Genomic DNA, 23,376 nt, shown 5'->3' on the forward strand with positions numbered 1-23,376 from the left:
GTTTAATAGTTAGGCCCTCGTCGTGCAAGCGAGAGGAATGGGTTCATTTCCAGGCGGAGCAAAAACCTTAAGCAAGTTTCCTCACTCCACAAACACGCCTCTGTTTACCTTGCAAGAAGCAGGAACTTGGTTGTTAGTCGATGGGCGGACCACTTTCTAGGGGGAGTAATAATCCCTTCGAAATGTTTTAAAAAGTAATAATTTAGTCACTCAATACGTGGCTGTTTGCGGGGACGCTGCTGTGCGCAATCGGCTGCCGCGTCTCGCCCACAAAATACAAAGTCAATCCACTTTACAGTGTATCCCGTGAAGCGCTTTGAGACGTCTCGACGACATGACAAGGCGCTGTGTCAAACGCCAGGATTATTAATATTATTATTAATCTTAACTAGGCACAGGTTTGGGAGGGAACCCCATAGGGTCTGTATTGTATTGCAGTGATCTGAGATGCTTTTCTGGGTGAAGGGGTTGGGGTGGGGGGTGGGGGGGGTTTCGATGAGTTGAATAATGGTCGGAACCGGCTGCAAAACCAGAACCAGCCACAAGGGAGCGATCCAACCACTCGGTGAAGACAACGTCGCCGACACTATCTAGTCACGGCCGAACATCTCTCGTCTAACACTCATGTCCTCAGTAACACAGTCAGAGCTGATTTAGGGTTAAACACTCGTGACTGTGGGTCCTGTCACACCGGGAATTCTGAGCCGCAAGGCAGATTCACCTCCAGACTGGCGTCCCATGACGTGTCAGTTCAGGTTTTAGCCTGTACACGGGTGTGGTTTGTACATTCATTGTTTCACCTGGAAATTTGGAAGGATCTGGCAACCTCCAACCTGGGCAAGATCGAGCTGTGTGTCGTGTTTGTGCAACGGTAGCATCCGATGGCAACAGACCGTGTTGCTTAATAATTATTATTATTATTTATGTAACTCAATCATCTCATGAAAAAAGATGTTGAAACAGTGAGGTTTTTTTTTTTGGGGGGGGGTGAACTTTATTTAGCAGCAAGAGGAAACATACAAGATTGGAAACTCAGGAAAGCAACTCTTATCGGTTTGTAGGTGAGACACTTTGTGTAAAGCCACAGTTATTAATAATAATAATAATCCTTACATTAGATATAGCGCTTTATCACATCGTTGAGATGTCTCAGAGTGCTCCACATGATATACTGTAAAGTGTAGTGACTGTATTTTGTGGGCAAAACAGGAGGGAGAGTGAGGGGGAGGAGAGAGGGAGGGAGAGACAGAGAGTGATATTTCTTTATTAACAAGCACACCTACTAAAGACACAGGAAACCATAGTAAGACAGAGAGTATGGAGACTGTGAAAATATTAATGACAATAATCCTTGCACGTGGTTATTAATAGGGTTTTGTTGGTTTCCTTTACATCTTGCCTTGTTTCTTTAGGAGGTCAATGAAGAAGTCATTACAGGCAATAGTGAGGACTGTGACAAGGTGGATAAACTCCTGGAAATCCACTTTTCCATCACTGTTGACATCCAAGTCTCTCATGATGTCATCCACGCAATTTGGATCCTTTTGGCTCTGGCGGAGAGAAAGATTAAACACCAATTAGATCCTCCATTTTCTCACGAGTGGGAAAAACAGAATTGATTCTAATAATAATTTAATAATAATAATCCTCGCTTTTGACCCAACGTCTTATCGTGTCTTCGAGACGTCTCAAAGCGCTTCAAAGGATATACAGTAAAATGAATTGGCTGTGAGACCCTCGAGCCTGCTGGTGAGAGATTAAAGGCAGTGAGGTGCCTCTTGGGGAAACTGTGGAAATGTAAATAAGACAATTTCTTGGAAGAGATGATAACTCAATCTGTTGTATTTTGTTTCCAAGGAAAACAGTGGCAGATTTTAGCCACCGAAGCCTTCCAAGCTTCCTCCAGCTCAGTGCATGTTGCAACGGGGGTAGTTTTATTAATAATATTGATAACAATCCTTACACTTGGTATGTTGCATTGTTGAGACGTCTCAAACGCTATATACTTCAGAGAATACACTGTAAAGTTGATTGACTGTGTAATTTGTGGACGGAATGCGGAAGCCACTTAAGCACAACAGCGTCCCACAAAACAGTCGTGGGTTGAGTCCAAATTATTATTTTATTTATTTTTTCTTGAGGGATTATTATCAGGCGTAAGGAAACATGCCCAAGGTTTCGCCCTGACCTGCCGGGAATCAAACCCGTGTCTCTCGCTTGAGAGGCGAGCGCTCTAACCACTGAGCTACAGGACTCCACATCAATGAATGTCACAGCTCACTCGGCCACAGTCACCAATGCAAGTATTTTACTTGCATCTACTTATTGCAAATGGGGAAGTGGACAATGGAGAATTTATTTTTCGCACACAGTGTGGTTAGGATTCGAATGTCCTCGCGCAAGCAGAATCCATGTTGGCTTTCAAAAGGGAACTGGACACATAATTAAAAAGGTGTCAACCTCAGAGGGGTTTGTGTGGGAAGAAATGTCAGCAAACGGGACTAAGTGGATTGTTTTTGGAGCAGCCGGCACAGGCACGAAACTCGTAGAATCCTACAGCTCAGAAGGAGTCCATTCGGCCCATCGTGCCTGTGCCGGCATATAATTATAATAATCCTTGCCTTTGACTCAGCGCCTTATCACGTCTTCTTGACGTCTCAAAACGCTTGACAGATTATACTGTAAAGTGAATTGGCTGTATATTTTGTGGGCGAAACGCAGAAGACAATTGCGCACAGCAGCGTCCTACAAACCGTCATGGATTGAGCGACCAAATTTTTTTATTTTTTATTATCCCCCCCCGGAAAGCGATCCGCCAATCGACCAACAGCCGGGTCACTGCTAAGTAAACAGAGGCGTGTGGAGTAAGGGAAACTTGCCCAGGTCCTATCGCTTGCGATGCGAGTGCTCTAACCACTGAGCTACAGGACTCTCGAAAACCTAACCAACCCACTTGTTCCCTCGCCTTACAAATATTTCCTTTTAAAAAAATTTTCATATCATTTTTAAGGTCACATTAATTACCTTCAAGAAGCTGATCAGCTCTCCCGAGAGAAGATCTTTGAGTTCGCCTTTGGTCAGAATGTACTTGTTTCCCTCTTTGCCGGAATATTTGTAGAAAACCTGGATTATCGCATCCATGGCAGATTCCAGCTGGGAAAGCATGATGGTAACCTGGAACTGAGGGAAAAATATAATCGTCAGACAGAGGGAGACTTTAATATAATATCGCTCTCGTCTCAGAGCCTTTCACCAAGTTAATTCCAGGCAGAGGGCGAAACCTTGGGCAAGTTTCCTTTCTCCACACAGAGCCTAATAATAATCCCTCCAAAACCAAAAACAATAATAAATTGGTCATTTTCAATCTACGACACTTTGTGGGACATTACTGTGCGCAATTGGCTGCCGCGTTCGCCCACAAATACACAGTCAATTCACTTTACAGTGTGTTCTGTGAAGCGCTTTGGGACGTCCTCCCGACGGGAAAAGCGCAATATCAAATGCAAGGATTACTATTATTATTATTTCTGCAAAGTGTAGTGACTGTTCGCTTGCCACAGGTGAACACACACAACCAGGTCGTCTTCTGTACTGTACATTTAGCAAATACAAATGGCCAGTTTGATTATAATCATCATAATACTCCTTACATTTGATGCAGCACCGGGAGCGGATGGCTCAAACACTTCACGGGTTATACTATAAAGTGTAGTGACTGTGTAGTTTGTGGGGAAAATGCAGCAGCCAGTTTGTGTGTGGCAGTGTCCCACAAAGAGCTTTGAGCAATTGAAAATTGACGCGTACTCACTTAATTTTTGTTCAGAACACTTTACAGAATATGGTATCAAACGCTCTGAGACGTCAAGTGCGACGATTATTATGCATCGCTATTGTTTCCCAGTTAATTACAGCAAAGCCTTGCAACCCTTTTCCCTGAAGAAAACTTGGATTTGAGGGAATTTACGCTTTCGGAATATCGGTTTACTAAACTGGGCTTTTCTTTGGTGTTGTCTTACCTTTCAACCGCGATATCTGAAGCTGAAACAAGAGACGAGAGGAAGCGTGGTAACGGCTGTTGCGGTTTATGTAAAAACCACGGCAATCGCTGGGCGGTGACGCTGCCTGACACCTGTCAATCGCAGCTCAGGGTGAATGCCATTGATGGCCTGGGAGATGCACACGTTCACTTTGTGGCACTCGAATTCCGCCCACCGGCTGAGATTGGCTTCTTGCAGAGGTTGTTAAGCGAGGGAAGGAGTCCAGGGACCGGATTGCGGGGGAGGACTTTTCTTAGGCACCAAAACGCCCGTCAACGTCCCCCTGTCAACAGGTGCTGCGTGGGATTCCCTGTCCCCGAGGAACACCTGCGTGCTGAGGTGAAAATACCCCCCCACCCCCCACCCCGTGCAGGGCAACGCTCCCACTAGCACTCACTGAGGAGAGATGCTCCCTTGGTGCTTTGAAGCCTTCCCAACCAACCTTTCTGCTTGACGTTCCAAAAACACTGTCAATAACTGGCTCCTGTGGAGTCCCGTAGCTCAGTGGTTAGAGCATTTAGAGCATTTGCCTCACAAGCGAGAGGACCTGGGTTCGATTCCCAGGTGGGACAGGGAGAAACGTTAGGCAAGTTTCCTTACACACACGCACACACACACACACACACACGCACGCACGCGCCTCTGTTTACCAGCAGTAAGTAGGAACCCGGTTGTTAATCGATTGGCGGATCGCTTTGGGGGTAATAGTCTCTTAAAAAAAAATCCCCCCAAAAATAAACAATAATAAATTGGTCACTCAATCCACGGCTGTTTGTGGGACGCTGCTGTGCGCAATTGGCTGCCGCGTTTTGCCCCCAAAATACACAGTCACTCCACTTTACAGTGTATCCCGTGAAGCTCTTTGAGACGTCTCGAAGATGTGATAAGGCTCTACATTAAATGCAAGTATTATTATTATTATTTGTTATCGCGCCTTATCACATGTTTGAGACTTCTCAAAGCGCTTCGTAGAATACACTGTAAAGTGTAGTGACTGTGTATTTTGTGGGCAAAATGCGGCAGCCAATTGCGCACAGCAGCGTCCCCACAAACAGTCGTGGATTGAGTGACTGATTTTATTTGGGGGATTGTTGGCCAGGACGCAAGGAGAGAGAAATTCCCTTCTCGCTTCGAATAGTTGCCACGGGATCTTTAACATCTACTGAACAGGGAGATGGGACCTCGGTTTAATGTTTTAGCCGAAGGACAGCTTTAACTGAAGAGAGGTCACACCCTTGGCATGGAAACTGAGCAATTCAGTAGGGGTTCGGGAGCATAATATTGTTTAATAGCTGTTGTTGGAAAGTGATGTGTAAGGGAGCAATTTATTTTTTAAGTTTTGTTAATTAAAGCCAAGACTCAAGGGATTCTTTTAAAGTGGGAACGAGCGAACAGGTGAATTCCCAAATGCCATTTGTGAAGGGGTTTGAATGGGGATCGTTTGGGATATAAAGATGCCGCCATATTTTTTCTTTTTAAGCTTATTTAAATAAACTTATTTAAAGCCAATATTTGCCACGTACAATTTTTAAACATCATTGGGGTGGGTAGAGGGGGCGTGGGGGGGTGTTGCGGTGGGGAGGGGGGAATTCAGTCTTCATCGAGACAATAGTTCAGGCTTTTGTTGATATACTCTCCAAAGGGAGCACTTAATAACACTTAAGCAGTTCCTAAGCAGTAGAGCTGTCGTGTGTAGCGTGTGTGTGGGTGTGTGTGTCGGGCTGGTTTAGTTGGTGTTGCTCTGGCCTCTGGCTCAGGAGATTAAGGATTTGCTTCTAATATTGGAACGTTAATAATCTTTCACGTTTCATACAGCGCTTTACCACATCCTGGAGACATCTCGGAATGCTTCACACGCATAGCGAGTGCAGTGTTGTGAGGTGAGCTCACGAGCCGAGGCTGTCACTTCCAGGCTCTCAGCCTCTGAATGAGAGGTTAAGGCGTTATGGAACAAATAGGAAAGAATTTGTTATGACAGCAAATAGGTTGTGGACGACGAGTTGCATTGAGCAGCTCATTATATCAAAGCTATCCATGGCTTAGACCCCTGTAGACACAGGAGACATCCTCCCAATGTGGGGGACTGAACCCATGGCCTCTTCAGTCAGAGGAGAGACCTGGACACCAGCCAACAGTTGCTGCGTCTGAAAGGCTTCACTGTTGACCATACCGGGCACTTTGAGACAGTGGAAGTCAAGTGGCTTAAGGAAGCAGTTTTTTTTTAAAAAACAGTGGGATTTGAAGGGTTTTTAACCTGTTCCTCGCCTGCTGATCCCTCGTGATCCTTGATCTTACTAATAATTTGGTCACTCATTCCACGACACCACTGTGCGCAATTGGCTGCCGCGTTTCGCCCACAAAAATGCATGGTTGATTCACTTTACAGTATGTTCTGTGAAGCGCTTTGAGACGTCTCGACGACGTGATAAATAGCTACATCAAATGCAAGGATTATTATTATTATCCACACACACACACACCACACACACACGCGCGCGCGCACGCACACCACACACACCTACACCCTGAGTGCTGTAGATGCAGATTAAAGTTTGCATGGGTGAAAGGGAGATGATAGATACTTGGGAAGTAATGGGTATTAGTGGGTATGGAGAAAAAGGGGCCAAAATGGGATTAAAATATCCCTTGGGATGTTCCCCTGACATGAAAGGCGCTGTACAAATGTCAGTTGTTGTAGAAAATCTCCCACGATCTACTCAAATACAGTGAACGGCCTCTTCCTAGTTCTGTGTTTCTCTAAATGTGTTGCAGACCGGCCTCTGGCACTTGTCCCAAATCCCTTGTGATACAACAACTCGCCAATGGATTCAGCCGTCATCAATCGCAGCTTTATTTCCAACGGGGACTGCACTCTGGTAAAACAGAGTGAGAGATCAACGTGAGGCTGCTGAAAAGATAATTTTGGGATGAGGTTGTTGGGTGTTGAGTGGGGTAGGGTGGGGGGGGTGTTGCGGGGGGGGAGCAATGAGGAAGGTACAATATGGTACAACGTGGAACCACCTTCCCAGCTCCACCCTCCTCTTTGACCGTGCCTACCCCCACCCTCCCTGCCCTCCACCCCTCCTGATCCCGACCCCCAATTGTGTGTGTGTGGGTGTCTGTGTGTGTGAGTGTGTTGGTGTGTATGTCTGTGTGTGTGAGGGTGTGTGTGGGTGTGTGTGTGTGTGTGTGTGCGTGCGTGGGTGGGTGTGTGTGTGGGTGTCTGTGTATGGGTGGGTGTGTGCGCGTATGGGTGTCTGTGTGTGTGTGTGAGTGTGTGGGTGTGTGTATGCGGGTGTCTGTATGTGGGTGTCTGTGTGTGGGTGTGTGGGTGTCTGTGTGTGGGTGCGTTGTGGGTGTCTGCGTCTGTGTATGGGTGGGTGTGTGCAAAGATTATTATCACTCGCTATTTATTTTTAAAAAATTGAGAAACAATTTCTGCTGAAGAAGGAAGGATGGCCCAGGTTTAAGAGTGAAACCTTTGTTCTTTTTACTAAACAGCAAATCGAATACAAACATGGTTTTGGGTTTGAAGATAAGATGAGTGGTCGTCCGTTAACGTTAGCTTCTGGGTTACATCACGTTACGTGCAAATCTGCTCATCTCTGCTCAACTTTTCTGAAACTGTTCGTGGCAAGCGATGGTCAGAGAAATCACCAAGATGGCAAACTCCTGGAAATCCACCGTGCCGTCTCCGTTGTGGTCCAGATCGGCCATGATCTTGTCCACAGCTTTTTCGTCCTTCTGGTTCTGAGAGACAGCGGCGGAGAGAGAGGCAGAGAGAGAGAGAGAGAGAGAGAATGAGGGAGATCTGGTTTAGCTTGAGAACTCAGAGCCATTACTGCACAGAATCAACAACAACAAATGACATGACATCGTGGAGTCCTGTTGCTCAGTGGTTAGAGCACTCGCTTTGCAAGCGAGAGATCTGAGTTCAATTCCAGGCAGGGCGAAACCTCGGGCAAGTTTCCTTACTCCACACAGAGCCTAATAATAATCCCTCCAAAACCAAAAACAATAATAAATTGGTCATTTTCAATCTATGACTGTTTGTGGGACATTGCTGTGCGCAATTGGCTGCCGCGTTCGCCCACAAATATACAGTCCATTCACTTTACAGTGTGTTCTGTGAAGCGCTTTGGGACGTCCTCCCGACGTGAAAAGCGCTATATCAAGATGCAAGGATTATTATTATTATTATATTATTATTATTTACACAACGCCTTTCACGTCAGGAGGACGTCCCAAGGCGCTGGTAAAGTAGCGAAGATCATATTGATTAAAAAATCCAAGAGCTGGACGTAAAGTCACAAGGGCAAGTAACGAATGGATGATTAGCCAACGCTGTTACAAAAGAATGCATTGGGTAGATGCCTAGAAGCATTGCAGCATTCTCTGCGGTTTGCAACCAGTCAGGTCTGGACGTGCAGATTAAGAGATAGATTAAGGAATTTGGTGTCGGTTGACTTTCAAGTTCAAGATACAAAGCAGGGAATTCATTGCACATTCTCCGTTGGAGGGAACGGTTTAAAGCAGCTCCATTGCAAAATCTCCCAGGTCTGATGAAGTGCTAACTCACTTTCCTCTCTCTCTCTCTCTCTCCCTATAGATGCTGCCTGACCTGCTGAGTGTTCCCAGCCACTTCTGTTTTTATTTCAGATCTCCAGCATCTGCAGTATTTTGCCTTTGGCCAACAAAGTCTCCACTCAATTAGAATTTCCACTAAAGGACAAAAGGCCACTTGTTGGCAGATCTTCACAAACCAGAGAATTATGGATTGAGCGATTCTGAACACGAGACAGAAAACTGTCACATGAGAGATTAGAACCATTAAAGCCAGTTAGGTCAACATTTGGCAGTGCGGAGAGCCAGTCGTCAGTCAGTCAGTCAGTCACTCAGTCAGTGTTTCAGACAAGGCAAATGAGACTCTGTCATGAGAGTCAGTCAGCACATTGCGATGCTGTGTGTCAGGTTATCTCAGTTTGTAGTCCTGAGGACAAATAAGGTGTGGGCTGAGGTGGGATAGAGAATGGAATGCGTTCAGAGCAAATTTTGATCCTTTGTTTCACAGTGGTTATAATAGAAAGTTTAGCATTGAAATAAAATATTTCCATAGTCCTCATTTCCTCATTTTTGTTCCTCTTTATTCAAGTTTTGCATATTTTCCGAGCAGTTTTGCATCCCAGATTTGACTGCTGCCCAATATGGTGTCTGTACCACAACGTATGCCCTTAGCATTGGGTAGCGTCTCAACAGTGGAGCGCTTAACAATGGCGGAGCTTGTCTCCGAGCCGGGGGGGGGGGGGGGGGTGGGTGCGGGGGGAGAGAGAGAGGGAGAGAGGGGAGAGAGAGAGAGAGAGAGAGAGAGGGGGGAGGGAGGTGACACTGTCAAAGACCACATTCCAGACTTCCAGTGCGATTTGAAGACAGGCAAGGAGAGGCGTGGGGACAAGCGGAGGCATCTGTTGAGCAGTCTTGACTACGAGATGAGGCGTTATATTGAATGCAGGAATTATTAATAATAATAATACTGTACTGTCCTGCAAACATTGAAAGCTCACTAGTAATAAGTCAAAAGACTTCCCCGCCCTTTTTCGTTTCTCCCTTGCTCTCACTTGTGAATTTCTTTACGATCTCCAATAAAACAAACCTTGAGGTTCAGACGCCTTTTATTAATGGAGGGTTGGTTTGCACAGAATGCCCCACCCGAAGACAGAATTTGCCAAGTTGGCAGAAGTTGCAATAATCTCTGGCTAGGAATGTCACACATTTGTTTCCAATCCCGCTGAGCGTAATTGGCAGCCACGTTTGGCCCACAAGACAAATTCTCTTTGCAATATATTCTGTGAAGCTCTTTGAGACGTCTCGAAGACGTGATAAGGCACTGAATGAAAAGCAGGGATTATTATTACGATTATTATTATAACAGCAGTATCCTTTCATTGAACATACGGGTTCCGGATTCCAAGAGGGCCAAGATCTAGTCTCAGAGGGACAGCAGAAGGCCAACCCTCAAGCCTGCTCCATCCATTCTATTAGACCATGGCTGATCTATATCTGTGACTCAACTCTAATTACCTGTCCTTGTCCTTGATGTCCCGACCTAAAAAAAAATCTAACTCAGGTTTGAAAATTTCAAATGAATTACCTCCGTCCCCACATTCCCAATCTCTGCGCAATGTTTATTACCTTCAGGAAGCATCCCAGTTCACCTTTAAAGAGATCCTTCAGTTCTGAATTGCTCAAGCTGCCTTTGCTGCCCTCTTTCTCGGAATATTTGTGGAAAATCGCCATGAGAGACAGCATAGCATTTTCTAGGTCGGAAGGCATGATGGTAGTGGACTGCAGAGTAGGGGCGTAGAGAACTGCAAGGAGAGAAGGGAGAGAGAGTGTTAGTCAAACAACAGACAGAAAATATTGAGCAACAGTGACTGGGATACGGGAATACCGACTTATTCTAACTTAACGTTAATTAAGGCTTATTTGTTTCAAACTTCTAATTGGTGAAACTTCTAAAACTTCTAACAAGTCAGTGCAACTTTTAAGCAGTTTTTAACGCGACTGAGACAAACTTTTTGAGACTGAAATCAAACTTTTCTCCTGCTGCAAGGGATCGAACACGCACACTCACACACATAAAACTCCCTAAATACTGTACACCGAAAATATTTTGCTTTTACTTTAAAATAAAAAGGCACCCGCAAAAAAAGACGAGGAGGATTTCCTTTTGGCTGCGGCTTTGTGTATTTTCTTACCAATTTGAAGCGAGTGCTGAGAGACCCACCCAGCAAGCAGTTTTATACTGTTCACAGTGCCTGTGACTCATTCCTGTGTACGTTGCATCAATCATAGTTGAGCCAAGCCCAGTGTTGGTGGATTGCATTGGTTGCCTCGCGATAGGAAGTTCGTTCTCAACTAACTCGGGTCCTGCCCACAGAGTTGAGATCAACTTTTAGTGTAGAAATTATTAACCGCAGATTGAACAGACCCCATAAAAGCTTATCAGAAGTTAAGGATTAATAATAATTGGATAGAGTTCCCACCTTATGTTACATTTCTACCCCTCCCGGTCCTCCCGCCCCCACCCCCTCCTGATCCCCAACCCCCAGCTCGGGTCCAAATCCCTGACTGTCCAGCGCCTTGAGACGTCGTGAACAGCGATCTGCAAATGTAACCTGTTGTTGTTCTATCCCCTCTTCCACTTGCGTTGAAGGAATATTTCATGCTGTGTTGTTTGGCGTGGACCAGGGTATCTCTCCCTCCCTCCCTCCCTCTCTCTCTCTCTCTCTCTCTCTCTCTCTTCCTCCCTTTTGAAATCATCAGTAAAGCCTTTCACCACACTCCGCTCATAAGAGGACACCCTTTATTGCCAAGAAATCATTGAATCCTACAGCACAGGAGGCCATTCGGCTCATCGAGCCTTTTGCCGGCTCTTTGAAAGAGCTACCAACTAGTCCCACTCCTGCTCTCTTTCCCCATAGCTTTGCAATTTTTTTCCTCTCAAGTCTATCTCCGCTACCTCCGCTCCACTGGGTTCAGCCTCCTGCTTGTCCCTTGTGCTCTCTGTACCACCATCTGTGATGTTGCTTTCAGCCACTACGCCTCTGTAAGACTCTTCCTCCATCCCTAGTCCTTGCCCCCCTCCTTCCTTTCAGGCAGTGATTTCCATAACAACTCGCTGAGTAAAAAACAAAATCTCCTCATCTCCCCTCTGGTTCTTTTTTTTCCCAATTATCTCGAATCTGTGTCCTCTGGTTACTGACCAACCCTCCAGAGGAAACACTTTTCCTTTATTTACTATATGGAATTTGGCCAAACATTTGCCTTGCGTTGCTATGGTCGGACTCAGACACAAAGAGCTGGCCTGTTACTGGTGGAACTTAATTTGACAGTAAATAAAAGCAACTGAAGAGAAACAGGAAATCTAGTTGAAAACTCCTCTCGCTGACAAAGGTGTCTAATAAACATACCAGAGGTACATCTATATTGCTACACTTGGGTCAATAGTTATGAGCCACTTAATATCTCTCTTAAACTAAAGTTTACGGGTAATTTTCCAAGGTTTATCTGAGTGAGATCAAGCCAATCTTTTTGCCCCGCCTAATTGTGCAGCAGATGTAAATGATTCATTCATTAATCATTTAATATATTGTCTGTACATCGCCCTTGGAGCCATATTTATTGTTAACCGTTGAGCAATCTGCAGAGGTTGAATCAAAGGTGGGATTGTGTTGGGAGAAGGGTAGTAAACTGACCCAATTCTCTGACAGACAGACTAGTTTGCTTCTCATACACTACCTTTGTATCTTATTCAGAGTTGGTCATGGTGAATAAAGTAATATACCTCTTACTTCTGGGACTCCCTTCCTCTACCTCTCTGACTTGCTCCCCCCTCCCAACCTGTCAGCCTGACTCCGAGCCTGGGGTTGGGGGGAGGTGGTGGCCGTAAGCACGGTCGATCAGGACATCCCAAGGTGCTGGAACCTACCACCTCCACCCAACCTATAGTCATTTCCCCTTATCCCCCCGTCTCCCTTCTCTCTTGCTCGCTCCGTCGTTGTGAATTATTTGTTATAATAATAATCCTTGCACTTGATATAGCGCCTTGTCATGTCCTTGAGACGTCTCAAAGGATTTTGTCTTGATCTTGTCAGGAACCAATAGGTCTTAGGATCCAGATCTCAACCCACCCCCAACCCCATTGGGACTTTTAATAGCTCACAGTTGAAGCTGAATCTCCAGGACAGTATTGGTGGGGGGGCGGGGAGGGAGGGCGGGGGGGCATTCAGCTAATGCCTCCATAGCACAATGTGTAACCTCAGGTATGAAAGCAGATGGAAATTCTTTTTTGTGTTACGGGGCCTTTCTCTCCAGCTCTGTAATTATTAACTCATCCATGGGTGGAGCTGTATTTACACAGTGTTTTATTGTTTACGGTTTAAGGTTGGTAGCACAAAGGCAGAGGGTCCTGACAGACAACCTGAGCGACATTTATTATAATATTATAATCCTTCCTTCATGTGATTGCATTCAAATATTTCAAGGCATTGAATCAACAGCTGTGTCATTTTAACGCACGGTTTGAGCTAAAGATCAGGATTTTTCTGTGCATTGTTTTTCACCTCCAGCACAGTACCGGGGGGGAAATCCTATCTCGTTGGAGCTGCTCTGCTTCACTTTGAGACCAAGGCAGGCAAGAACTTGTCTGTCAAGTTCTTCAGGAACATTTGTATAGCGCCTTTCACGTCGGGTGGGGTGGGTGGGTCAGGGGACGTGGAGCAGGCCAGAACCGGCTGAGCGGGGGGAACCGGCAGGTTGGTAGGTGGTTAGGAGAACACAGAGGTAGAGTGGGGCGAGGCCATGGAAGGCTTTGTAGGTAAGAACAAGGATCTTGAACTGGATCCTCCGAAGGATAGGGAGCCGGTGGAGTGGGGGAGAGTGGGGGAGATGGTGTCACGGAGTTTGGTGCAGGAGAGGACATGGGCTGCAGAGTTCTGGAGGGAGGAGTTGGGAAGGCCGACAAGCAGGGGGTTTGCATAGAGGTGATGAAGGCATGAACAAGAGTTTCAGCGGTCTGAGGGTGAGGTAGTGGAGGAGTCGGGCAATGTTATGGAGGTGAGGGAAGGCAGAGCGGGTTATGGCTTGGAGGAGACAAGGACAGAGCCCTGGGGGACGCCAGATGTGACAGTGCGGGGGCTGGAAGAGAAACCGTTAGGGAAGGTGGTGAAAGAGATAGGATTCGATCCAGGCAAGGGCAGCTCCGCGGAGATTGAGTAAAGCGGAGAGGCGGTGTAGGAGGATGGAGTGGTCGACAGGGTCGAAGGCGACAGAGGGTTCGAGGAGGACAAGTAGGCAGAGGGAGCCCTGATCAAGCTGTTCAGAATGTCGTTAGTGACTTTGACCAGGGCCGTTTCCCTGCTGTGGGCAACATAGCACGAAAGACAGCAGAGATAGAACAGGAGGGGTTGAATTGGAGGTTGAAGTCACCTAAGATTAGGAGGCGTTAGAGCAGAGGGAATGGGAAGATAGGAGGGTGGAGATGTCCGAGAGGAAGGTGGGGGAAGGCTTGGGTGGAACGGTAAACAAGGAGGACTTTGAGGGAAAGACTGGATGGGTGGTAGAGGGTTAGGTGTTCAAAGGAGGGAAAGGTTTCGGAGGAGTAGGGGCAAAGGGGAAAGACATCATAAACACACAAATATTTCCCTCCCTCCCTCCCTCCCTCCCTCCCGTCGTCCTTCGTTCGTTCGTTCGTTCGTTCCTTCCTTCCTTCCTTCCTTCCTTCCTTCCTTCCTTCCTTCTTTCCCTTAATTCTTTCTTTCTTTCTTTCTTTCTTTCTTTCTTTTTTCCTTCCTTTTTTCTTTTTCTGTCTTTCTTTCATTCTTTGAAAAAATCTACAGAGGTTGAATCAATGGTGAGGCTGTGCTGGGCGAAGGGGAGTGAGCCTGACTCGATTCTCTGATAGACAGACAGCGCTCCAGGCCACTCTTGCTGAATACTTTTGTTTTTACGCCCTTCCCTCCTCCCGCCTTTCTCCCTTGTTCAGGGTCCGACCCCTTCTTTGTGAAGCGCTCCGAAACCTTATCCTACACGAAGGGCGCTACACAAATACAAATTGTTGCAGGCCATTTTTTAACGTGTAAAGTAAAGTGTTGAGGCTAATCCCCAAGGAATTCCCCAGCTGTAATTTCAAAATTCCCCACCAGTAAATTGACCTTCCATAAAAATAATAATATTAATACTATTAATAACAATACAGAGAATTACCCTAATAATTACCCCTATTATAATTAACGACATTGGATGATTTATTACTTATTTAATTTCCTGCTTTCCTTCACCTTGTTGTAATCATTCTGAGGTTTGAAAGAAATACCCGAAGCGTTGCTGCATCTGCAGCAACAATCTGCTTTTAATGTTTCTGGATGTGGGTTAAAAATGCATCCTTTTGAGTTCAGTCCCAATCAGTGACTATTGCTTAAAAAATGCCCTGGATTGTTGTGTTTGTGATTATAAAGTTCCCGCCTGTGTTGGACACTTTCCCAGCAGAACAAGAGTTGCAGCGCTGCCTGGTGATGAAGTCGCGCAATGGCCATTCACAAGATCAACCACCGTTTCAGTTCACACCCACACACTCACACACACACAGTACAATGATGTCAATGGAAAATTGAGCAATTTTATCCGGAGGTTTGTTGGCCTGGAAACCAGGAGGAACTCCCTCCTCCCTTCCAATAGCATTTCAGGATCGTTAACTCTTAACAGCCAGGAATTCGGTTTAAAGCCTCACCAAAAACGATGGTCCTTCAATTGTCCAATTGTCGCCCCCCCCCACCACCTCCCATTACCCACAGCCCTCCACACACCCCCACCCCACCAACCCAAAAAAAAATACCGCAACGAAGTCTGTGTCAGCCTGCGCTGTGAGCTCAAAGGAGCAATAATAAATAAGCAAGTGCGTGACAGCCTGGCTCAGTGGTGGCGCTCTCATCTCTGAGTCATAAGATTGAGGGTTCAAATCGCATTCTGCACTTGAATCACATCGTCTAAACAGACCCTCAGCGCAGTGCTGGGGATGTGTTGCATTGTCCTTCGTGTGAGACGTTAGAACAAGGTCCCCTCTGCCTGCTCAGGTGGACGTTGAAGATCCCACGGCACTCTTTAAAAAGGGCAGGGAGTTTCTCTCTTTCCCAATGTCCGGGCCAACACGTCTCCCCAATAAAATTGGTTGTTTGTTTCATGGCTGTTTGTGGGACATCGCTATGCGCAATCGTCCTGCCGCGTTTCGCCCACAAAAATACAGTCACTACATTTCACGGTAAATCCTGTGAAGCACTTTGAGACGTTCTTCCGATGTGATAAGGCGCCTGCCAAGTGCAAGGATTATTATAAGTATTGTTACTACTGTATAAACTTCAATTTAATCAAGAATCCAGTTGTGTGCAGCCAAAACATACATCTGTGGGTGTTATTGAACGATTGTTAGTTTTCAATCAGGGAATTTCTGACGAAGGTTCGTGGACCGGGAACGTTGACTCACTTTCCTTTCTCCATAAATGCTGCCTGACTTGCTGAACGTTTCCGGTGACTTCTGCTTTTGTTTCAGCTTTCCAGCATCCGCAGTATTTTGCATGTTTATTTGTAAGAGAATTTCTGATCCCTGTTTCAGATGTTTTCTGAAGCGAGCGCTGCTGGACTGTTGCAGATAAACAAACTGATGATTCAGTTTCCTGAAGCTGTTAGGAAGCCTGAAAAAAACAACCCTGCAGAATATGTCATGCAACTTGCGTGTGTTCCCTGATATTCCTGCTGCGTCTCGCAGGGAAATGGGATCCTATCTGGGGGAAGGCAAACACTCTCTTACTTTGAATGAACAAATCAACCTGAGTCCTGACGATCAGAAAGATTCCAGGAGTAAACACTGGATAAGCTCTTCCAGCTGTTTGCAGCTTTCAAACACAAAGACCTGATGCTTTGTGGTTGTAACTTCTTTTATCTTTTTCAGTGTCTTCCCAGGTCTTGTGGAGAATCCGTAGCGTAGTGGTTAGCGCGCTCACCCCGTTTGACTCCCGGGCTCCTTAGGCAAGGTTCCTTACGCCACACGCCGCTGTATACCTAGCAAGTAGGCCAACTAGCAAATCCAGCTGTTAGTCAGTTGGTGGATCGAGCTGTGGGGTTGGTGAGGTTTTAGAAGGTCACAGAGGTAAGGTTGGGCAAGGCCATGTAGGGCTTTAAAAGTGAGGAGGAAGATCTGGAACTCGATCCTCTGGGGGAATCAGCGCCCAGTCTCAATCTGACGACTTCAAGATTGTAGATCGGTCAGGTGTTTACCCAGATTTGCTGCTGTTTATTTTGGAGGTTTGCGAAGCGCCATTTCCTGAGATGGCAAGTGATAAGGTTGTGATGTTTCAAAACACTGCTTCTCAGCACGTTTCCCTCAGTCTCTACTTTAAGCATAAAATGAGGATAGAGATTATTCTCGGCTGGACAGTTAGGCACTGGGCAGACTTCTCGATAAGACGTGTCTTCCTCTGAGCTTTACCAAATTCTCACTGACTATTTTATCCTCATGTGCAGGACCCTCCTTCTCTCAACCGAGTAAGTCTCCATTTGGTTATATTCCTCTTTTTGCCCACCTCATGTTTTCAATTTCACAACCGGAACCTCCTCGTTTCTCCCGACTTTACCCCAGATTGTCTTAAAAGGCGCAAGAGAGAGAGAGAGAGAGAGAGAGAGACATCTTTTTTAACCTTTGCAGCATAATTTTGGCGATTTAGAAATGTCATCGATTCTTTAAGATAATCGGTAAGAGAACCAGTGGGGAGACGAGGAGAATTATTTTCATACCCGGTCTGGAACGCACTGCCCGTGAAAGGGTGGTGGAAGCACTTTGAGAGACGTCTCAAAGCGCTTCACAGAATATACTCAAGTGAATTGACTGTATACTTTGCAGGGCTTTGTAGGAGAAAAGCAGCAGCCAATTGCGCACAGGGGTGTCCCACAAACAGCCGTGGATTGATTGAGTGACTGAATTATCATTTTTTTTCTTTCACTTTTTCCTTTGCTCATTGTTGGAGGAGGTTTCAGGCAAAACCATTCAGCCTTAGTTAACCTGGGGAAACCAGATGTGAATCATCTGACCAGTTACACCAGCACCGGGATCACCCCCCCACCATTTACTGCGTCATCTTCCTCATCAGGCTCCCTGCGAATGGCGTGGCCTTATTTTTCCTGGTCGCCAGGATCAAGAAGATGCCTTCGACCATCTTCCTCATCAACCTGGCCACAACGGACCTGCCCTTCAAGTTCTCTTACCACTTCCTGGGCGACAAGTGGACGTTCACCAGCACATTCTCACACAGGACAACGACCTATACCTCTGGTCCTCAGCACCTTCAACAGCTGCATTGACCCTTTCGTCCATCACTACATCCCCCAAAAGCTTCAGGGAGGACGTGATAGACAAGAGGAACCCAAAGATACAGTGAAAACATCACAACAAGTCAATCAGACCAACAATGTGTTAGGGTCTGGGACTAAAATTCAATGATGTCTTAGATTTGAACTTTTACGTATGTTCACTCTCTCACTTCCCTCTTGCCCTCCACCCCTCTTGATCCGGTTGCCTTGAGAAGATAGTGTTACCATCATGGTGTCGGGATTTTGACCTGTTAGACTTGTCAGCCCATTTGGATGAAATGGGCAACAAAAACAGTTAACTGACAATTTAATGCCGGATCCAAGCTTCACGTCCAATCATTGCAAGCGAAGATGGGGTGGGGGGGTGGGGGAACGGGAGGTAGGAGGGAATCCATAACCCACATGCGATTCAATCTGTTGTCTAGTCATTGATGAAATGGAACCGTCAACACTTTGATGGTGAGATACAGGTAGTGAGGTGGCCTCGCCAAGCTCCGCTCTATTGAGACTTTTGACTTGCAGAAACCCAACAGAATAAAAACGAAGGGGATAAAATAACTCAAGTCTTATCTGTTGAGGTTCTCGTGATGTCATTTCCTTCTTCCCCACAGTGTCAGGAGATTGGACTTTGGTTTCCTGCTGTTCCTGATGCTTTTTGTTATCAATGTCTAATATGAGGAGGATGTGAGTTCCGACTCTCTCTCCTCCTTCTCTCTCTCCCTCTCTTTGCACTTCCCAAGGGAGCAAAGACACAGTGGGCTGACTGAGCTCTTTGAAGCCAACCAATAATGGTTGGGTCTCGGATGCCCCTGGCTCTCCTTCTGTCAGTCCTGTTAATGTCCTACACAAGATTCTGCTGTTCACAGAGAGGTAAGAAATTTGTCTCTTTATTAGAATGAGTCTTGCATCTTTTGCCCGGGCCAATAGTTTTCTATGTAATAATAACCCTGGCATTTGGTACAGCGCCTTATCAAGTTGATGAGACGTCTCAAAGCGCTTCACAGGATATATTGTGAAGTGGAGTGACTGGGTATTTTGTGGGCAAAACATGGCAGCCAATTGCGACATAGATTGAATGGCCAAATTTCTTTTTTTTTAATTACCCCCGGAAAAGCAAGTAAGAGAGGGAGAAGGCATTTTGGAAGAATTGGTTCCACAGAGCAGGGATAGAGAGGCTGAGAGTTCAGTGACTGATGGTGGGACGAGGGGAAAAGTGGGGGGGGGGGGTAAGACTTGCAGCAAGACTGCATTTGGGGATCAGAGGGTATGTGTGGGGGAGAGCAAGGCTAGAAATTATTTTTTTCTATCATGCAGCTTCCCCAATTTCACCCCCAAAAATACACAGTCACTCCACTTTGAGTGTATCCTGCGAAGCGCTTTGAGATGTCTCGACGACTTGATACGGTGAGAGCTACATATCAAATGCAAGGATTATTATTGTTGTTAATACAACATAAACCTCGGAAACCGCTATGGACAAGAGACACCCAACTCATCACACTCCCTTACTTTACTTGAGAGTCCCAGGTGTTCCTTTGGTTTCCTCAGTTCAGAGCCACAGTAAATTGGCTATATATTAAGTTTGCGCTGATGGGATCTGTAGATAAGATGAGAGCTAAGAGGTCATAGTTTCAGTACACCCCACCCCCCTGTCTTGGGGTCGTGCTCCACCACTATCAAGCGCTCTACTCTGCCTGAGGGGCGCTGAGTAAATGCAAATTGTTGTTGCTGTTGTTGTTGTGAACGAGAATGACGTGAAGGGTCTGAAGTCCAGGAGGGAATAAAATACAGAGATAAAACCATCTAAAAGCCATAATTAAACTAATAACAACAATAATAATAAAAATAATTCTTGCATTTTATGTTCTGTATTTTTTTTCCCGCCCCGGCCTTATCACGTCTTCGAGACGTCTCAAAGCGCTTCACAGGGCACACTGTGGAGTGGAGTGACTGTGTGTTTTGTGGGTGAAACTCTATTCTCTCCTCTCTGTCTATTGCAGACAACAACAGCAATTGCTTGGGAAGAGTCTTAACCTTCACAAATTGTCAAGCCGACATAGGTAACCCCCTCCCGAACGGAGTCCTGGACAAATCGGCCAAATATCACCTGACCAGCCCCATCACCACGGTAGTCATCCCCACCCTTTACACCTTGGTCTTTCTCTTCGGTTTGCCGTCCAACGGGCTGGGTCTTTTGACGCTGGTCCTAAAGATGGAGAAGACGCCGTCCACCATCTTCCTGATGAACCTGGCGATGGCAGATCTGCTCGTGATCCTCATGCTCCCCTTCAAGATCCACTACCACTTCCTGGGGAACCACTGGGTGTTCGGGGAAGCTCTGTGCCGGACACTGACTGGCCTGTTCTACGGGAACCTGTACTGTTCCGTGTTGCTCCTCACCGCCATCAGCATCGACAGGTACCTAGCTTTAGTCCATCCCTTCTTCTCCAGGCGCTTCAGAGACAAGAGCTTTGCCATTTGTACCTGTGCCGTCATCTGGGTGTTGGTTGGTGTCTCCCTGATGCCATTGCTGCTCCAGAGACAGGTCTATACCTTCGAGGATCTGAACATCAACACCTGCCACGATATGTTGCCCGAGATCGAGTCCGATTACGTCCTCTATTACTTTGTCTGCCTGGTTGTGCTTGAGTTTGCAATCCCGTGCCTCATCATTATATTCTGCTACACGTCGATAATAAGGACCTTGATTGTGAACAAGAAGAAATACGCACGAGCTGCTAAGATCACCTTTCTGCTCCTCATAGCTTTCCTTCTTTGTTTCGCTCCCAGTAACATCACCCTTCTCATCCATTACTCTGTCCATCCTCGCACGCACAACCACAACATCTACTTGTATTACTTGATCTGCCTAGCACTCTCCAGCTTCAATAACTGTCTTGACCCTTTCCTGTACTATTACATCTCGGATGAGTTCAGGGAGAAGGTTCGAAGCCTCTTTAGGGATGCAGAAGGCGAACACTCTCAGAAAACATCCCACAAGCTCATGTCAGCCAACACCTGCTCCAGATCGCCGCAAATGGCTTCTCTTCCACCCCCCGCACTGTCTCATGTGGTGTCCCTCAGGGCTCTGTCCTCGGTCCCCTCCTCTTCACCCTCTATATGCTCCCCCTTGGTGACATCATCCGCAGACATGGAGTTAACTTCCACATGTATGCGGATGACACCCAACTCTACCTTTCCTCCTCTACTCTCAACTCCACGACCACCGATGTCCTGACAGCTGTCTGTCTGACATTGAGTCTTGGACGAGAGACAACTTTCTTCAGCGAAAAACCGAGGCCCTCCTGATTGGCTCACGTCAGCGCCTCCGCACCTCAGGCGCCGACACCATCAGCATCCAAGGCTGCACTCTCCACCTCTCAAAGCCATCAGGAACCTCAGCGTTTTGTTCGACCCTGAGCTGTCCTTTCTCCCTCACATCCGCACCACAACTGGCACCGCCTTCCATCACCTCCGGAACATCGCCAGACTACGGCATTACCTCACCCCTCACGCGGCTGAAACTCTGGTCCACGCCTTTATCACCTCAAGGCTGGACTATGGGAACTCTCTCCTCGCGGCCTCCCCAGCCCTCCCTCCACACTGCAGGTCATTCAGAACTCTGCAGCTCGTGTACTGTCCCGCACCAGACACCGCGACCACATCACTCCCACCCTCGCTCGCCTCCACTGGCTCCCCATCCCCCAGAGGATTGATTTCAAGATCCTCATCCTCACCTACAAGGCCATTCACGGCCTCGCTCCCTCCTACCTCTCTAACCTACTATCCCCCTACCTACCTGCCCGTACCCTCTGTTCCTCCGGCTCCGGTCTGCTCCACATCCCCCGCCCCAACCGCCCTACCATCGGTGGTCGGGCCTTCAGCATCTCAGCCCCGAGGCTCTGGAACTCCATCCCCCAGTGCCTTCGCCGCTTCCTCCCTCTCCTCCTTCAAGGCCGGTCTCAAAACCTTTCTCTTTGACCGAGCCTTCAGCTCCCCTCTCGACTCTCTTCCCCCTCCTCGCTCCCTCCCTTCCCTCCCCTCACCCTGACCATTTCCCGCCTCCTCGCTCCCTCCCTTCCCTCCCCTCACCCTGACCATTTCCCCCCTCCTCGCTCCCTCCCTTCCCTCCCCTCACTCTGACCATTTCCCCCCTGCTCGGGTCCTGACCCAACTGTATTGGGCCTTGGGACGTCCTCCTGACGTGAAAGGCACTTTATAAATGGAATCTTGTTGTTGTTGTTGTTGTAAGTTTCACTCCAGGCTTTAGCTCAGAGCAGTTGTGTGCTTGGAAAGAGCATAGAGGCTAAGCTTTAGCTGCTCAACAACGACAACAACTTGCACTTATGTAACGCCCATCGCGCCGGACAGGATCTCGGAGCGCTTCATCCATAATCGGAACTCTTTACTGTTGCATTTGATATCACGTCCTATCTCGTCAAAGTGCCTCAATCCGGGGCTGATAATCCCTTCAAAAAAACAAAAAAATTTGGTCGCTTAAACCACGACTGACAATTGCTCTGCGCAATTGTCCCACGGCTGATCAGTTATAAATTAATAACTCTCTGTTGTATTAATAATATTGTGTGAAATCTAACAAGGATTTTTTTTCCAGATTTTTAATAAAAGGAGCAAATCTCCGTTTTGTCTTAAAATGTCGCTTTGTGTTTTTTTTCAGTCAAAGCTTCGAAATCCCTGGACACCTGGTAATTGATGTCTCTCTCTCTCTCTATTTCTGTTGCCTGTTCCAGCAAACCTACCTACATCCATTATCAATTGGCTGCCCACAAAATATACAGTCGGTTCACTTTACACTTGGGGGAGGGTGGAGGGCAGGGTGGAAGCAGGGAGATCGAAAGCATGGTCGAAGAGGAAGGTCTTGAGACAGGCATTGAAAGTGACAAGGGAAATGAGGCACAGGGACTGCGAGATGGAGTTCCAGAGGGTGGGGACAGAGTGGTGGAAGGCCCGCCCGCAGGTGGTAGGGCGAGCGAGACGAGGGACGTGAAGCAGGCCTGGAGCCCGCTGAGCGGAGGGAGCGAGCAGGATGGTAGGGGGTTAGGAGGTCGCAGAGGTAAGGGGGGAACAAGACAGTGGAGAGCTTTGAGGGTGAGGACCAGGATCTTGAGCTGTATCCTCTGTGTGATGGGAAACCAGTGGTGTTGGGCGAGGATGGGAGTGATAGGGTCACGGAGCCTGGTGCAGGAGAGGACAGGGGGTGCAGAGTTCTGGGTGATCTGCAGCCTACGGTGGGAGGATTTGGGGAGGCCGACAAGCAGGGAGTTTGCAGAGTCGATGTAATGAAGGAGTGTATGAGGGTCTCGGGGGCCTTCGGTGTGAGACAGTGTCGGAGCCGGGCGACGTTGCAGAGGTGGGGGAAGGGAGAGCGGATCATGGCGCAGATGTGGGGTAGAAAGGATAG

At 47.1% G+C, this 23,376-nt stretch overlaps 2 protein-coding genes across 2 annotated transcripts; one reads left to right on the top strand and one right to left on the bottom strand.

The window, feature by feature from the left end:
• Positions 1 to 1,388: 1,388 nt before the first annotated feature.
• On the bottom strand, positions 1,389 to 10,876 carry LOC103182050 (protein S100-Z-like). The gene is made up of 5 exons (XM_007898903.2): positions 10,793 to 10,876; positions 10,227 to 10,402; positions 7,650 to 7,787; positions 3,025 to 3,180; positions 1,389 to 1,550 (listed from the first exon to the last, which is right to left on the bottom strand). Exons 2-5 carry the CDS (start codon positions 10,365 to 10,367, stop codon positions 1,389 to 1,391), a joined length of 597 nt encoding a protein of 198 aa, XP_007897094.2. The 5' UTR covers positions 10,368 to 10,402; positions 10,793 to 10,876.
• Positions 10,877 to 18,663: 7,787 nt separating this feature from the next.
• On the top strand, positions 18,664 to 21,009 carry LOC103182098 (F2R like thrombin or trypsin receptor 3; the record flags this gene model as incomplete). The annotated part of the gene is made up of 2 exons (XM_007898958.2): positions 18,664 to 18,824; positions 19,955 to 21,009. Coding segments are annotated over exons 1-2 (1,137 nt in total), but the record flags the coding sequence as incomplete, so codon positions are not given.
• Positions 21,010 to 23,376: the final 2,367 nt, after the last annotated feature.

Source organism: Callorhinchus milii, unplaced genomic scaffold (assembly GCF_018977255.1).
Source record: "Callorhinchus milii isolate IMCB2004 unplaced genomic scaffold, IMCB_Cmil_1.0 Scaffold21, whole genome shotgun sequence".
Lineage (NCBI taxonomy): Eukaryota > Metazoa > Chordata > Chondrichthyes > Chimaeriformes > Callorhinchidae > Callorhinchus > Callorhinchus milii.